General features: G+C 38.1%; 1 protein-coding gene across 1 annotated transcript in view; it reads right to left on the minus strand.

The window, feature by feature from the left end:
* Positions 1-10,272: 10,272 nt before the first annotated feature.
* PIK3CG (phosphatidylinositol-4,5-bisphosphate 3-kinase catalytic subunit gamma) overlaps positions 10,273-18,498 on the minus strand; it is a 34,338-nt gene continuing 26,112 nt past the window's right edge. The window contains exons 10-11 of the mRNA XM_014869001.2: positions 17,756-17,913; positions 10,273-12,287 (exon numbers count right to left, since the gene is read on the minus strand). Coding sequence (XP_014724487.2) covers positions 12,006-12,287; positions 17,756-17,913 — 440 coding nt within the window. The 3' untranslated portion in view covers positions 10,273-12,005. The remainder of the gene's footprint in view (positions 12,288-17,755; positions 17,914-18,498) is intronic.

The raw sequence follows: 18,498 nt of genomic DNA on the forward strand, positions 1-18,498 counted from the left end.
AAAGAGTGTCCTTGGCACAGTAAGATGACCTTATGCTTAGAAAAATAATATTTTATGTCAGAAATGTCTTTATTTCCTGACACAGCAGGACAGAAAAGCCACTTTTTTTTCCTGAGGAATCCAGCTTGTTCATATGAAACCTAAAGACAATGAACATGTCACAACACTGCAATACTGATTGTCTGACTCTTGAGATAAGGGTGAGTGTCTAATGGCTGTTTTCCAAACAAAGAGCACTCAGTTAAGAACCAGGGTACATGTCAAGAAGATTTTAAAGGGGAACATTACTCACACTCAGGAGTAGTTAAAGAATATTAAATAGGCCACAGAACTCTATCTCTTTTTTCACTACAACATGCAAAGGGGAAAAAATTCCCCAAATCTATGGATCTTCTATTCTCTAGCCCTTTTCTACCTGGACCAACACCTTCTCTGATTCTGAGCACCTCTATGCTGATCTTCAACTCAAATTTGACAGAAATGGCAGCAGCCCACTTCCAGGATTCAGGGACAGTCCAGTTGGTGTGACCAGACCCTGCATGAGGTCTCTGCCACACCTGGACAGTTTCAAAGCCATTTGCAGCAAAAGGCATTTACCACAGTGGAAGGTTCGTAATTCTTGGTTCGTCAAAACATCTCAGCTAATGTAATTTAAGCTGGTATTTCTCAACCTGCGAACAGGCACCTAAACTTTTCAATTGCTGGTCCCACTGTCCTTTGCTCCTTCAAAAACATTTCTGGTATTCCCTCTGAGAGATGATGATCCTAAGAGTAATTAACCAACTTTCTAACTTGCTTCTCTGATGTTTGTGGCAGACACTCCCCAGCTGTAGGTTGGAAATTATAATCTTCTCAAGTGCAAAGCTTTTTGCTCAGCACATCTTGGTGGGTCTCCCCTGGTGAAGGTAATGGTCAATACAGTTGCCTTTCTGTTGTTTCAGTGCACTTCATTCTCCTTCTTATCCACCTTTTCAACTGGAAGAAAATGATTCTTTGAACAGATCTAGTATAGCTTCTTACTTGGGAAGCTCTGGACATTCTTCCACTCTGTGTATGGGCAGTTCTACTTTTAATTAATGCTGATTTCCTTCCTTACGTTTGGTTGTTGCATCTGGAAGAACAGAGCAATTGCCTTCCCCAGATCTCAGTGTTTTCTCTGTTGTTCTTGGTCATTATCTTGTAAGCAGTTGAGGCCCATGGACCTTTGTGCTTGGCCAGCTTTCACTGTTGGATGAAGGTCTAACATTTTATTGCTCAGAAGTATTTTTATAAATAATCCATTTCCAGTGTAAGTCTGGAACGGATTAGTTTCTTTCTGGGGAAAAGATCAGAGGTCTCAAAGAAATGGAAATGTTACGTTTCTGTGTCAGTTTAAAGGCTGTTCTTGGACCTTGTTGGTGTCTAAGCTACTAAAAACTGAACTGGTCTGCCTGACTTTATGAGAATATAATCCATCAAAAGAGATCCACAAATAAGTTGGGTTTTTTTCTTTTTTCTCTGGCTTAGCTAATTTTCTGATCAAAGTATTACATTACATTAAATATATCTCCCACCATTGTTTATTTGCAGGCCTGTTCTTTAAAGGGTAAGTCAGTTTCCTCTCAAATGCTGTTGATTTCTCTGTGATTCACTCTGACAGTTGTGACAATCTGTTTGTCACAGAGCTATTGGTACATACCAATTTATATATTAAAGGTAGCCAAAGGTGGGTTTAGAACCTTAAAACATTCTGTATAGATTAATCAGATTACTCTCTTCTTTTGTGGGGTTTTTTAATTATGATATTACTTTTTAACTTTGCACTTCAATGAGTTGTCTTACAACAGTGACTCCTACCTGGGAAAAATACTGCTCTGGAATATCCCAGTTCTGCTCCATGCTGCAGTATCCAGTATGATTCTGTGGCAGTGTGGGAAAACATCAGGCCAAGGCCAGTAGTGGGCTGTTTGCCATTCCAGGGTGAATTGTTTCTGGCTCGGTACCATATGCCTGAGGGTGGCATGTGTCTTCTCAGGAAGGACAAATTACTCTCCTTCATGTTTGGCAGGCTCCTGCTGGCATGCCAAAGAGGCTTATATTTAGTACTGGTACTGTTTAGCCAACAAGCTGGGAAAATTGTCATGATGATGTGACTAGAGATGTACCAAGGCTGTTTTCCAAGAGCTGAAGAAGACATGGTTAAAGTGAGCTTTGAATTTCCAGCTTTGAATCTTGCTGCTCCTATTTTCTCTGGGTACAGTACATCCTGCTCCAAGCCCAGGGAGCTTGAACTGAGCTCATTTACTCCGACTTGGCATTGGTGGAATTCCTACAAAGCTGGCTATTCTGATATACGGCTTGGTACCCAAAATGCTTCTCTCCTTGTTCTGTTGAATCCTGGCTGTAGCTGTCACTGTTCCTGCTCCCTTGGTGACACATGGTGTCCTGGCTGCCTAAGGGACACCTGGTCCAGATGTGCTGAGAGCAGAGATCCAGAGAGCTGCAGCAGCTGTTCCCAATAGAACTCTCTTGGCCTCTCATCTGCACTGGGCACGTGCCTTACCTACAATTCAAAAAGCTCATGGGACCAAAGGCAATATGAGCCTGACTCTCACTGTGAGAATTTCACCTCCTATGTTCCTTTCCCATGTGAAACAGCAATATCAGGAACCTCCCAAAGAAGTGGAACAACACCATAGGGTTATCTTATTTCTTATTAATTTTATTTATCTCATTTCCACCTCAAATTTGCCACAGGGACATTCACTGTTCAAGAAGAGCATCTGAAGATCCTTTTCCTGGAAGTCCATGCCTATGAGAAGGTCTCAGTGATCTACTGTTTTGTGTTAAGTTGAAGTTACGTTTTCAACTGGTAATTTACTCTATACTTAGGCTTTGCACACATAGCAGTGCAAGAAAGAGGGTAAAAGAAATTACCTCTTTAGGAAAAAAGGCAAATATCCTAATGTGAACATGATTTCATTGCTTTTATTTAGGCTGTGTGAAGGAATGGAAATTCATAGGGGATAAGCTAAACTAAATAGGCTTTTTATTAACAAAATGTTTCAAATACATGCTCTGCTCACAACTCAGCTCAAGACACATGAAAAAAAGATTAAGGAGTACTTTAATTCTCTAATTTCATATCCCTTCTTTAAAAAATCCATATGACTACTTACTTGGGTCTTGACACAAATTCTCATAAGCAAAGGAATTTTGGAATTATTCTTAAAATTATTCTCAAAATGTACCTTAATGCTTTGCATGGGCATTTAAATCTTCTTTTCCATCTAAAGCAAGTGTTGCTTTTGGCTTTTGTAGCTATAGCCAAAACATGAAAAATCAGCTGTGCTTGGGTTGGCTGTATAGGAATTTTCCCTTGTATATGCTGAGCAGGAGGTTCTCAGGGCTGGCTAATACTGCACACATTTTCTCTTCATTTGCAGTTTTGGTATTGCTGGCAGGATATTGCACAACGAAGAACACGGTGTTATCCTCTTTCCTTGTGTGTCCCTTCTGTGTGCATAAAAATTAGGTTGTTCTGCTGATTTAATTACTGTGAGGACAGATCATCTCCTGAGGAGTCTTGTCACAATACTGACCATTCTTGTGGAAGTTTTAAGTGATTTGACACTTCTTATCATAGTACCATTCCTAGCTTATCTTCCAGTGAACAAATGTTGATTAATAATTCTTGGCATTACAAACCAATCTTTTGCTTATTTTCAGTAGTTCGGTAAACTAGGGGAAAGTCTTGACAACTCTGATTTGCTGGGCTTAGTAGATGATTGACTATTTTTGTATATTTCTCAGCTTTCCATCCATTGGACCAAGAAAAATCTGGAGAGAAGTTGTGCATGTCTGGGACATCCACCCTCTACAGACCTGTTAAATCCTTCAGATGTTTGTTGTTGACTATTACTTTTCAGTGCAGGTCCCTTAAGTAGCAAACACTGCCATGTGGTAACTCACAGCTATGAACATTCTTAAGGTCATAAACTCCCTCTAGTCTATTTATCTACCAGGGAGGTATTTGTTTGCATCTTCCAATGGAGCCCTTTCTCCATGAATAAAGTAGCATTAAGACAAGTGCAAGACACAAACTAGTTGTTGGAGGGCAATGCACACTCCTCCTTTTAGCTTGGTATAAAGCTTTGTAAACCATAGATTTTAGGAAAAACTACATGGTAAATTAACAAGAAACATATAACTCCTGGCAATTTGTAGAGTCTAAATGGCATACACAGTCATGAAAATGCACTGAAGATTGATGTTTCTTCACTGTACACCACTCCCCTCTCAACTCACAAGCTTCGTGGGGCTCTGTCACAGCCTGATTTGCTGTATTGTTAGCTCCCAGGTTATTTGATTGAGTTTGAAAAATTACTATAGTAATCAGCTGTCACAGGTAATGGTTTCCTCTGAGTTTAGAAGGAGCAGCTGCCAGCTCCTGCTGTGCTCTGCTGGGTGTGCTGGGTGCTGCTGCCAAGCTCCTTGGGTTCTGGTTCTGCAGTTTTGAACAAAGGAAGCAGTCTCTAGCTATTTTTGACCACTCTTGCTGGGGAAGTGCACAGCCCACTCTCCCTTCGTGTACCTTCTGAGAGGTGTCTCAAGTATCTTTCAAAGCACAATTGAGGGTGTTGGTTGTAATGACCAGGTACTGTTTCTGCAGTCCATACACCAGAGCTAACTCTTGTTTCTGCCTTCCACAGCTCTTTGTTAGCCAAGAATACTTTGTTGTCCCACAAATCAACCAGAATTACAAAATCCTCTTTAAGGACTGATTGTCCTAAAAGGATTCAATATCTCTTTAATCTCATTTTATCTTCTAGTAGGCACTGAGCAGTTTGGGGGAATTAACAGTTTCTCCAAGTGTTTTTTCAGCTCTTTATCATGGTATTTTTTTTCCTATTGGGATTCTGTGGTTTCATGCCATACTTTTATGTCTTTTAAATTATTCCCCTTGTGGATTTGTGACATTTCTGAAATCCACAAATATTTCTTTTCCCTTTTTGAAAGGAAATGTTGCTACATGGGTGTTTGTTCCCTCATCTACATTCATGGAGCTTCTCCCTCTAAGAGTGCCAGCAAGCTGTCCACTTCTAATGGTGTTTAAATTGTGTATCAAGGGTTGTGTTGTCCTTTTTTGGAGGTCTTCCTGTGAACTATGTGACATCTGCTGTATTACAACAAATTCTGGCAAGCTGTTATGAGCTATACTGAGATTTCTAAACCTTTTAGACAAAATGATGCAGTTAATAATTTTTCTATGATTCAGTTTCAGTTGATAATCTCTCCATCTTGTAAATAACCTAATAAATATTAATTGTATATTTGATACATACAAGAATTATATACAAGATTATATATATAATATTTGATGCTGTTTTAAATTAGGATATTGCAGTTATGATGAAGACTTTTCCTTATATCTTTTTTATGGGCCTATCCCTTTTGAAGGTGGTGTTCCAAAGGGTGCTCTCTGAAGCACTGCTTTACAGGGAGTACTGAAAGTAAGTAATTTGCCTCTCAGAAAGTGCAGTTGCTGATGCCACTAGCTAAATTAATCACAGTGTTGGACAGCACGCATACATCATACTAGGTGGGAAAACGAGACTGTGGTGGCCCCACATTATTGCTTTTCTTTGAGTCTTGGACATTCTGAAAAAGGACTGTATTTCTCTTATTATTGCACTTAACTGCATTAAGGTTTATCCACTTTTTCAGTCAAATGTGTATTCACTATAAAGGTCCTTTTCTACCTTATCAATGGGCCCATTGATAATAGTAGTCAGGAGAGTGAATACAGAGCATTAACCTGGGAAAGCTTAATCTTCCAGTGCTTTGCACCTTGAAGCATCTACACACAGCTTTTCATCATTTCTTTTGCTGTTTGTTTCCTTGTCAGAGTCAGGAGAAGTTTTAACACGTTTCTCCCAGTGCAGATGTTGACAGCATCTCCAGGTACTAGTGCTTTTGACATGTGGTTCTTTTGCTGACATTCAGCTGTGCACTTCTTGGCTGTATGATGCAGACTGTTTATTCTGGTTTTAGATTTTGAGGTCCAAGGAACAGCAACAAGGGAAGAGAAATGAGGAATTAGGGTGAAGATCCTGAGCAGCAGGAGCAGCAGGAGCAGCAAAGTAATTTATATTATGGTTTTACCTACCAATTAAAAAAAGGACTAAACTTAATGTTTTATAAACTATTTATTCTCATAGAATAGTCCTGATAACACCACTATTTACATGACATGAATCCCATGAAAAGGCCTTTCAGTAACACACTCTGTCTGCTGAGGTCTAAACCCTGCAGAGTACAGTTCATCCTGAACTTAAACCCTGGCTCTACGCCCATTTTTGCCTGAGCTGCTGCCACTGAGCCCCCATTCCCCCGGGAGGGCTGCAGCTGCACACAGTGGCCGCCTCTTCCCCACCAAGCTGGTATCAATCTCCACAGGACCTTCAAGTCTCTGGTCTTGTTAGAGGCCACTCTTTACCCACACTTGGGTGTATTGTTGCAATGACAGAATCCCAAAGATTGTGCTCTGAAGTATTAATGTGTAGCTAGCATCTCCCAATAATTGCCTGCCTTTGCATGAACCTTGAATTGAAAGGTCCCTGCCTGGAGTGTTTTGGTTTCAGACTACTTTAAAGTAACTTAGATCTCTGGGTATTCTTCTCTCCAGGTAGGCAAAATTACTTTTACAAGATTTGGAAAATACATCATATTCTGTTGAAAGGAAACAGGCTCGTAAAACAGAGATGCTGCCATGAACGTCATCAAAATGAAGAATAACTTTGGCTGGAGGGAAAGCATTTCCTGAGGAGACCTGTTCATTTCACCAAGATTTTTCATGCAGATAATTGACAGCTGAGCAGAGGATCTGCCACCCTGCATCACAGACAGAGTCTGTCCAGGCCAGTATCCTGTCCCTGACAGGGACCAGCTCCAAATACTTCAGAGAAAAATGCATTTCCATCATGATAGGAAATAACTTCCTCATGTGATGAGTTTACTGCTAGTCCCAGACACTCGCTGGCTGATTTGGGGAAGAAGCACTAGACTAATTTTGTTTGTTTGTTTTGTTTTTTTTTAATCTCAGGTTGCTTAACAGTAAATACATTGAGCAAAATTCAGTTCTGGCTATATCTTGAATTGCTAATGAACTCTTTATCACAAACTGCAATGTGGCAGTGTATTTCTTAGGTTATTAAACAGTCATAGCCCTCTCAGCCTTTTGTAGGATAATTAGTTTTGATAAGGAAAGATATATTCAAAGGCAAAGGAACATCTGGTATAAACTCTGAGCTGTAATCTTAAAACTGTTTCGTACTGTGGGTCATTAACATTTCTATTTTCTTTCAATTTCTCTTTTCAGGGATCTTTTCTGGGTATTCTTCATTACATTAGATTTGGCTTTTCTTGTGTATCTACTCATTGTTTATCTTACAAAGAAATGCTGCTATCTACAGTGTATTATTTTCCTTTTTTGTCTTCATGCACTTAATAAATGGATCAGTGGTAAACTGACCATAGGCACTAGACCAAAGACAGCTTTGAGAGTGTGACGAGAACAGGCACATGGTGACTTTTAATGCTGAACACCGAGTGACTGCACCCAGGTGTGGGATGTGATCCCACTTACGAGATACAGCACTTCTGCCATGCACAGGAATCTTTTGTTAGCTAAAATTAACAGGCACGTGTTCCTGGCAGTGCTGCTGCTGTTTCCAAAGTGACAGCTTCTTCTTTTGCATCCCCAGGAGAATACCTGAGAAATGGCACATGCTGCCTACCTGCCTTCCCCAGCCTGCAGAGGGCTCTTGCCATGTCAAGTGCTGCCGGGCACCCTCTGAAACAACAAACTCATTCCAGGGGTAGGAGGGAATTTATTCTCTCCAGTGTCCACTTGTTTATTATCAACAGGAGGTCTTCAGACTTTCTTTTGCTGGATATGAGATGCAATGATGCACAAAAAGCCAGGAGAAGCCATGGCCTTGTGCCTGTCTCCTTGTATCAGCAGAATAGAACATGTCACCAGTGCCCCTTTTCTTCAAAGACATAATGATGTGCACACCTCATCTGGGTATAACCATGGTATTCATATCTTTGGCCAGTCCTTGTTATTAACTGTGTAACTGCAGACAAACAGTTTGTCTTTCTATTTTCTCCAGCATGAATCTTACTTTCTGTCAGTGTGTCACAAGATTTATAGTACTTTTTTGGGCCAATTCTGGCTTCCAAATGCCAAGTGGGGTGAGCATAGCAGGAATCTCTCCCTGTTGACCGCTCTCTAGGAGAATTCATTATTTCTGTAGTGTTGTTTTTAACATGTATTATGTAAGTTGCAATGAGAAGACTCATGAAAGCACGAGTGTTTTTCAGAAACTTCAGTGTTGCTGGGATGCTCAAAGAGCCCATCAGACCCTGCAGATGGTATCCCAGATTTTAATTTTAGTAATTTTTTATTTTCAAGACTACTTTACACAAACTACATTATAAAGTCATTAGCAGAGAGTCTGAAATCTATATAATCCTTGGGACTCGTGGATTTGCAGAATGCTGCTGGTAGTCAGGAAAAAGGTGTATAATAAAAATACAAGAATCATAATTTCCATTGATATTTTTCTAAAGTAATTGATCACATTTTAGGAAAAAAATCTGCTAAACATATTAAGTCACAATACTCTGCTAATGATAGATTAAGCACTTCTAACAAGTGCAATCAGTGTATTCAAAGAAGATCTACATATAATCACACTGTGCACCTGAGCTCCATCTGAACTTCTCTTCCCGTCCTGGAATATAATTAGGATGGAGCCTTGGGGACACACTCACTGCTAACCAACATCTCAATGACCTTGCTGGGGCCAAAGCAGATGTCAAGTCTCAACTGAATCTGAGGCACTGACTCTTAAGAATAGATTCAAATTTCCACTGTTAGGTGCAGTCGTAATGTGAATGAGACTACCAAGAAAATACGACAGATCTCAAAGACAAATAAACCCTCAAAAGAATTAAAAAAAAAAAATCTTAAGGCTAATTGGACACAATGACAATGATTGAGACCTACACAGAAAATTTAGTAATTTTCTTTTTCTGCATGTTGTGTTAGAGCTTCTGAAAAAGGTTAGTGGTTAGTGACTAATTTACATTTCCTGGCTTATAACCCTTAAAAACCAGCTATTCAGTTATTCTGAAAGTTCAGTGAATTTATGCACTGAGAGACTCAGGAAATTGTGGTTCAGCTGCTGCTCCAGCAGCGGCATCTGTGCTAAAGCTCCAGCTCTCAGGCCTTGGGAATGCCACTGAAAAACAGGACAGCTGTGCTCTGTCTGGAAGATGCAGATGTGTCCTTGTGTCTATCTCTTCACCTGAAAAGCAGCTCCTCTCCCCCCCGGGGCTGCACTGCCTCAAACCACATCTCTCCACAGCTCTTGCTCCTCCTTGTCTCAGGGTTTGCCACAAAACCAGGTCAGTGGTAGGTGGAGGTTTCCAAAGGGACACAAAATCCAGCTGATAATCGGCTGTGTGACTGTGCAGCCATTTATAAGAAGATGTTGGTGCCCACAGCTTGCTCTGTAGGTAAAGAGGAGATTTGGCAGCTGCTTTTGATCTCCCAGGAGTGAGGCTGGCCCAGGAGACACAAGGCAGCCGAGCAGAGCTCAGGCAGCCCAACCATAGGCTGTATGGGCAAGGAAAGCAATGAAAAGTCTGGGAATTTGCTCAGCACTGAGGTGTTTCATGTGTTTGCAACAAACATAATTCAATATAGCACACTGTAAAATGCTGATAATAATCATCAGTCTAAGTTTAGTGCTAAGTTTAGACTAAACTACTTTCCTCTGTGTGCAGATCTCTTGTAGCCCTTTTCCTGCAAATGAAGGCTGCTTCAAGAGTGCCATTTCCCTTGAATTTGTGATTAGTATTTATTTCCCTATGCTAGACTTAAACTTAGCACTAGATCTATTTATTTTTTAAAACTAGGAACTTACTAAAATCTTCAGATTTTTCTTCACAGAACAAACCAGGAATGAATAAAGGGCTCTTCGAAAGTGGCAATATTCTATTCACATTTTACAATTACAATAATTGCAATTCTAATATTTTAGACTATTAAAATTTAAGATATCTGACATAGTACAGAGTTATTAATATGGAACTAAAATAATTCCTGAGTGGGACTTTGAATATGATTTCTTACTGAGATTAGGTAGTCTTTAAGAAACTGGATAAAAAATATTTACATGTATTTTGGACTAAGCTGCTTACTCATGAATAATAATCAAATGAATAGAACATATAAATTTATTTCAGATCTATAAAATACAAATCGAAAAATACCATTTTACAGACAATATTCACCATTAAGTTTTTATATTTTAGTAGGATCTAAAGCCTATCTTGCACAGAATAATAATGTAACAGAATAACAAAATAGTCTACATTTTAACCTTAGAGATTTCCTTAACTGGTGTCTACCATTCACATCAAAAATACCTGTGCACAGTAACCAATTAAACATCTACATTTCAAGAATAGATTGGCTACATCTCATAACTGAGGCACCAGTTACAGTACATTTATTAAAAATACTTCAAGAATGCACTCAGTAGTAACAGTAGTTAAAATCATAACAGTTCTGTGAAATGATCAAAGCAAATGATAACAGAATTTTAAAATTCAGTTAACCATTTATATGTAATGTAAAACCCATGTAACACTACAATGAAGGAAGAAATTACATGGGCACAAGTGCAAAAAAGCAATATTGTAAGCCATCTTCTTTCTTTGGTAAAAATCAATTAGCAAGAAATATACCATAATAATTCAAGTCAAATATTAATTCAGGCTATATGGTTTTTTCCTTTCCTACCATAGGTAGACTTGATTTGTAGGTAATCTACAGTAGAGAGTTAAGATTCTATTTAACACTGTCCATTTTTTCCTCTTTTAAGTTAAAATATTGAAATTAAAGATAAGGTGGGGGTTTTTCTTCCATAAATAGCTTTTCAGTAGTATTGTTTCTTCAGGAATTTAAAAATAAATAGCAAAATATACAAAACTTCAAAGATTACATTTAATTCCTTCTAGTTATATCCTGAAAATATATCATCAAGGAATAAATAACTTTGGGTTTCTCAATATTTGGTAAAATGTCAATTACCTCTTACATAAGGAGTTTTCTCTGAGGATAAGGAAGTACCATTGCTTTTTCTACAAAGCTTTTCCTATACAGGTGGAATTTTAATAACTTTACACTAAGAATATAATCTGTACTATAATATGGGCATTCCCCACTAAAAAGTACAGAAAAAAAATCTTTCAAAATTAAACCTTCAGAATTTCATGTTCAAATCTGAGGAACTTCCAGGTAACTATGAAGTTCTCCTGGCAGTCAAGATTGGTTGTCTGTGTCAGGAGGTTACAATAACAGTAAGGCAATTTCCTCCAACGGCAGAGCCAAAGCTTTTTTCTACTGACAACGTATTAAAAATCCACAAAGGACAAAATTTTGGGGAAGGGACAAAAGGGAAGGATGTGGATGAAGAACACTAGTGTGTAAATCACCCTGAGAAAGATATGGATTCTCTACAGAGATTTCACTATAACCATACATTTTATACAAATTCTTCTGGCTTTGAAGGACTTGACCCTCATGAACAAATAAGGTGAGGTCATAGGGGGTTTGCAGGTTATCATCTTACTTAACCTCCTCCTTATATTTATCTGAAATTATTGCTAAAGAAAGCAAAAAAAAAAAAAAATCCAAGCCACATCAGCAAAGCAACTACTTAAAAGAATCCAGCAACTTGAAGTGTCATTAGAAATTTGGAAAAAAAAAATCTTATCTGCAGGAAAATCTTCTGGAGGGGCAGAGTAATGTCCTGCCTTTTTACAAGATCTATTTAAGCTGCCAGAAGAGTAAAGGCAATTTTGACTGCTCATTTATTCAGAATTCATAAATAACATGTAGGTTCACTAACGTCCTATTCACACCCACAGTTAATTTACATAAAATATTAAGCAGAATGCTTTTCTACTCCTTGTTTGATTCCAAGCACAAGATGCAAAAACCAGTTAAACTGCACGGTCCAGCCCTTATCTCTGCAAACCTCTATCTGATCAAGAAAATGCTTTTTGGCATCTTCTTCACTTTTCCCTACTGTCAGTGCATCCCTGATATATTCAATATCTTCTTTGCTGGTTAATTGGGGCATTCCAGTCATTAGCATCATGGAGAACAGGATGATCAGCAGGTTTGTGTGGTGTCGGAGAGCTAAATAAGCCTTCACACATACGTCCTGTGAGAGAGAAGAGTTTTCTGTTAATTGAGGAGATGAATTGAGAGGGATGGTGTAGGAATTTCACAGGACTCTCATTAACCAGTGCCATTCAATAACTCGAGAGACCCAACAGAGCTGTTCACCTGAGCTGAAACGTGACATAAATTTCTGCACCTGCTGCTCAGTGTAACTTCATTCACCACAGCTTGGGGCAACAAGAACAGTTTGGGTGTACAACTAACAGCTCTTAATACTACATTAATTACTAAAGCATAAAACCTTAGCCTCACCAGAATTTCAAAGGAATTTCACTACCATATAAGCTCCTTCTGTGGCTGTTAAAACAGAGAGCAATACACTGTCTTCCTTTCCTGTTGGGATGTTCCCATTTAAAAACTGTGGCTGGCAAGTGATACTGAACAAAGCAGCACCTCCAGGGGATTGCTCTTCATTTTCTTTACATGTTTATTAACTTTGCAGTGGTCACGGATTATTTAACAGGGAAGATTTTCAGGCTTGGTGTTCTAGAGGAATTTTGCTAGCTGACAGCTCTAGTCTTCAGGCACTCTGCCTTGCTGGAAGATTTCTATCACTATGTACTGTCATTCTGGATTCCATAGGCTTTTTTTATAGCCTTTTCATTTCCATGTATAAATAATCTGTGCTTTCCAACAGAACTTTCAGAAAAATGACATTTCTGCAGCTTGGAAAAACATGCAACACTTTAAAAATAATATTTCCTCCTAAGTGACTAATATCTAAACTGAAATTATTCATTATAATTCAGTTTATTCAATTATATTTCAGTTATATTAAATTTATAACTCATTTACTAGCAGAAGTAAGAACAATGCAACAAAGACATCAATCATCAATCAACTAGAAATTAGGTCTGCAATGCAGTAATGTAAAATATGAAAAATATTTCCAAGAAGGTTGTTATTATTCAAACCACAGCTGAAGAAATGCTAATTTTTACCCAATTAAATATTCAATTTAACCTTTCAACAACTGTATATTAAGTTTTGGAGTAATACTTGGGAAATCCAAATATTTTAATGTCAACGTCCAACAAATCCCATCAGCCCTCTAAAACACAGGACATTTTTTATAGGATACATGGTTTTTTTCTTCCTCTGGAACAGGAAGAAGTGCACAAATAATCTTAACATCTATCACATCAGCAACACCAGGACACCCAACTAGACAGGTTAGGAAAATACTAAGGAAGAAAGATGATATATTGAAGATGTGTCTGTACAATTTCCTTTTTTGTACTGCCTGGGAAGTTAAATCTTTTACTCTGTTCCCAAATAAATTCTGCCCTGAAATAAGGTCATACTTATGAACTGCAGTGTTAGTTTAGTTCTAGCACAACAAAATATTAAATGCAATGGTCAAAGCACAATTTACAATAAAAAACACTATCACCTTATCACAAAGAATAGTTTCTCTCCATTATAGCAGGATAAAAAATAAAAAAAGAACTTATGTATTATCAACTTCAAACAGAGAAGTCTTGTCACAAAAACTAGTCTGTGTTTTGTTACCCTTGAAAGAGATGAAAGGTCTTTATAGTTTTATCAAAGAAGGTTTTACATTTCTGTATGGATGATGTATCTCACTGCTTTGGGTGTCTGAGACAGAAAAACAATTATGCAGTCAAGAAAAACCTGGGATCACTGCATCTCAAAGGCAGTCCTTCCAGGAACTCAAAAGATTTTAAAAATCTGCATATGCCTGTTACAGTTATTTATTCAGACAGGAACTGAATGTGGTTTTGCATTAGTATCTTCCAAGAAAAGGAAATTTTGCACTTTTGAGAGAGGCAGTGAGAACCAAAAATAACCCAGCCGATAGGTATGTGTCAAGGATATGTACATGTTCACTGGGGGATTAAGAAGAAAGCTGCTAACTCTTCTAAAGCCATAGGCAAAATGAGAGAAGTTGAGGAGAAACCAAAATCCTATTGCCTAATAGGAAAAAATAATCATTTTGAATCCTAAAATCCGGGCATTTTTGAAATATAAAGTGTCTAAATTCTGTTACGAGACCATCCCTTTCCTGTACAGTACACTGCAAGTAAGTATTTCTCAGTGATGAATTATGTACCTCCATCTTCTGTCACCTTTGACAATCAAATACATGAGATTTTGTAAAGAAATGGTATGGAAAAAATTGATTAGCACTGAAAATACAGATCTCTTTATGATCAAGTCAGCAGAGTAATGAAAAAATAATAAATTAAGTAAATTAAATCTAATGAATAAAAATAAGTCCATAATTTAATGCACAAACTATCAAAGATAAATTGACAATTTTAGGCAGATCAACAATAAGTAGGTGGACAAAGCTCAAAAAGGACCATGAAGATGTTAGATCAGGCTCACTCAAAGGTTTCTACAAGAAGAGAGAAATTTGTGTGTGCATAGAAGTAAGAAAATTGATGGGCTTCAGCCAAAGGCTGGAAAGGATATGACACAGCAAGAGAAATCTGGGCAGTACTAGGGCAGCTGAAAAATTCAGAGGGAACAGAAAAATACTTGTCTTCTCAGGTTAAGTTACACTTAAATACATGTTTATGATGAGGAAAAAGCCCATCAAAAATTGCTTCCTTCTAAGCATTTGTGTGATGTCATTAATAACCTCTGGCCTCTAATTTTCATTAAACCATCATAAAAAATGCAAACAAAAAGGAAAACAAAATCAGATTAAGAACTAATATAAAGGAACTTCATTGCTAGTTCAGAAAAGTTGCCAGGCCACCAACAGCCTCAGAAGTTCACTAATAATGAACTATACTCTTCTGCAGTGAACTTTGGTCAAAGTTATTTGTCATTTTAACTTTCTCCAGTCTGCAATATGGGCTCTGGCTAACACACCTGCATGAACTGTGTCCAGTGGATAACAAAGAAATAAAATTTTATTGAAGTAGGTTATTAAGTTATTAAAAATACCAAAGATGGTAAAAAACAAAGGAGTCTTCTGAAGTACAAACTGTTTTAATGTAGTCAAGTACAAAATAATGAGAGATGCTCTTAAAAATTAATGAAGGATAAATGCTGAGACTTTTCCATTAATACATGGATGAGTCATCAGGCAGATTGAATGAATCCCTCAATATTAGGAAACGTGATGAAATAAGTCAATTGAAAAGTGAAACTACAATTTTGGGGTTTTTTTTTAAACTCTGGCCATGTAATTAAAATATATATTTTTCATAGCAAAATATATGATGCAAATCTTGCTCTTTGTTACTCTTTTGTTTGTATAGAAGTATTTTAACTTTCTTTTTATTGGTCTTTGAGACAGAAAAGACTTTTAATATACCACTGCAAAAGTGGTATATAAACATATCTATTGCAGCAGAACTATATGTGAACTTACATTTTTTGGTCAGTTTATTGTTATCTGTGCCGAAATCACGTCACTTAAAATGCCCAGGCTGCATATGACCATCACAGCTTACAACAGTAAAAGCATATTAATCACCTTTTATCTGGCTAAGGACACTAGTGGAAATTACATTGGTGCTATCACAGCATTCCTAAACCATCTGCATTAGTGGGATAGTTACAGTACTTAGAAATTAGTACCAGAGTAACAAAAAGTTTATTTAGTCCAACCCAGCACTCCATGGTGGAGGCATGATGTATTGAAGAGAAGCTATGACCAAACTTACTTCTAATTGATTTTGGTATTTGGGCTGCTGAAATATAGGTCAGACACTGTCTGAAGAGCTGGATGACACATATGTATCCGGAAACCACTTTACTCATTGCAGGCATCTTTCAATTCTCCATTAGCACACTTTCAAACTTTTAACTATTTTCTGCTTCCAGAACAGAGGTCTTTTTTTGAAATTACATACCCCAGACTGGTGTTTCAGTCCCACATGACTTACAGTTGCAGCAACAGCATTACTGCTGTACACAGCACAGACCACAAGCTTCCCTGAGAGCATGGGCTCAGCATTGCCTTCCCATGGCAAATCCTACCCTACCATCTTTTGATCTACAAGTCCCCTTCAAGGCACCTCCACTGTGATAAACGCAGTCCTTGCAAAAAAGAAGATTCAAAGATTGCACATGGTTCTTTAATTATTTTCAGAAGTTTGGGCAGCGACTTCAATCCAAGATCACTGGTTCTTCTTTGCATGAGTCCTCTCCACACATGCCCTCTGCCATTTGATTGTCTTTGGTGGACAGTGTGGTTTGTCCTAACATAAGAATACCATAAGGAGGGAATTGCAAGAGGATCCAAGTGGATCCCCATCCCTGGCAGGGAGGCCTGGAGGATGTGTCCAGCCCAAAGATGGGGAACACTCATTTTTGGATGAGTGAGTAAAAGCACTGAGATGTGGCCACAAATTGAGACAAAATGCTGAAGTAATTGCACTGGGGACCCACATGGTGTTATCATCTTAGGATAATTCCCATTCCTCATCACAGACAATCACAGGGGAGATGGGTGTGTGTGTTTGTCTGTGTGCGTGTGTGTTGGACACAGATTTGCTGTACAACAGCGTATATGTTCAAAGGGACATAGTCACCATCCAACAGGAAAAACCTTAATTAGGTACTCAGGTTAGAAAACCAGACTCCATACTGGGACTGGTTCACTCACAAGGAATCCAGAACATAAAAGTTAGGCTTTGGCTTTGATTCACTCTACAGAAGAATTTTTCTTTTGACATTATAAGGTACCTGGCTTCTAAATCAGACACTTTACTCAAAGTTTCTAAAGATGACCACAGGAAAAATAACACCAATAAAAACACCAACAAATATGTACTTCTGACCAACCACATTCTCAACCATTTCATTAAACATAGGAACTGTATACTGAACTCCTTCTTTGACTAGGTCCTACACTAGCTCAAATAATCACAACTGGTTTGAAAGAGACCAATTTCAAATAGAAGTAATAGAACAGATTTTTAACACCATTAGTTTTTTTCAGAGTTAAATCTATCCATCCTCTTCACAAACCAGCATCTGAGAGAGCTTTGGGTCACTACAGACTTTTACTCAGATGCAGGAGTCCAAGCCCCAGAACTCGAGGGCAGATTCAGGAGGGAATAACACTGGCAAAGCCAGCTGGCAAATGCCTCACACCTGCTCATACTCCACAGAAGCTCTGCTTAGAGCCATGAGTTTCTTCTAATTGCACAAACACTGAAGGCCTCTGCAAAGTACTTTCAATCAAGACAAGAAACAAAGAAAGAACTGCTTATCTGGTCTGCTGCTAATGAGCTTTTCAATGTGCCTTTGTGAATGTTTGAATTCTAGTTCCCATAATTGTACAGATAATTTTTTCTCTTAGTTGGGCCTAAAATTTCCCAGAATTGTATTACGATTCAGTATATTTTATTAAGATAATACCCAGGAGCCTAGATCTTTGAAAACCAAGGCATTAATGTTCATTTCAGAGGGTAAAAAAACATTGCTTAATTGTTTTGAAGCCAGATACCCGTTATTAGATACCTGAAATTTATGGAAATGGAGACTCGTCTTCTTTCCGGAAGTTCCCATGACATACAGAAAATCTGGAGTCAGCACGAAAGGAACTCTCTCCTTATTAATTCCAAGAAAGCTTTTATAATTCCCAAGAATATGGCCAAAATCAATATGGAAAAGGTTCCCTTCATAAAGAGAAGAAGTCACATTTAGATAAGTACAATAAACTGCTAAGAACATTTACATGTATTCACAGTACTTCCAACCCCTTTGTTTTTTTTGGTATATATGATCTCTCTTAAGGTCAGCAGAAATGAATATTTTCTTTCTTTTTTTTGGGGAAATACACAATTTTGTCCTCTTGGCAAAATTACTTCTTATTTATCTTTGGCAGCTGTTAAAAGTCTGGCAGAACTGCTGCATTATCTAAACACACACTCACAGCTTTTCAAAAACCAACCAAGGAAAGTTTGTGCCTTATACCTGTAACAATCAGAGCATCACTACACAGAAAAGGCTCAAGGGTTACATTTCAAATACCCATGGGATCCTGGCACTACCCATCTCCCTGGCAAATGTCATTGACTAGAACATGCTTTCTCCTCATAGACCTTCATTAGTGATTTCTAAACCACTCCGTGTGTTCAAAGTCTGCACTGTCACCCTTTGGATAGCTTTGAGGGAGCAGTAGGGCATCAGTTCCCAAAAAAGCAATGAAAACCTCTTCTTTTAAAGGTCACTATACCTACAGGACTGGAGTGTGCTGCTAC

The sequence above is a fragment of the Sturnus vulgaris genome, chromosome 5, assembly GCF_052056855.1.
Source record: "Sturnus vulgaris isolate bStuVul1 chromosome 5, bStuVul1.hap1, whole genome shotgun sequence".
Taxonomy (NCBI): Eukaryota; Metazoa; Chordata; class Aves; order Passeriformes; family Sturnidae; genus Sturnus; species Sturnus vulgaris.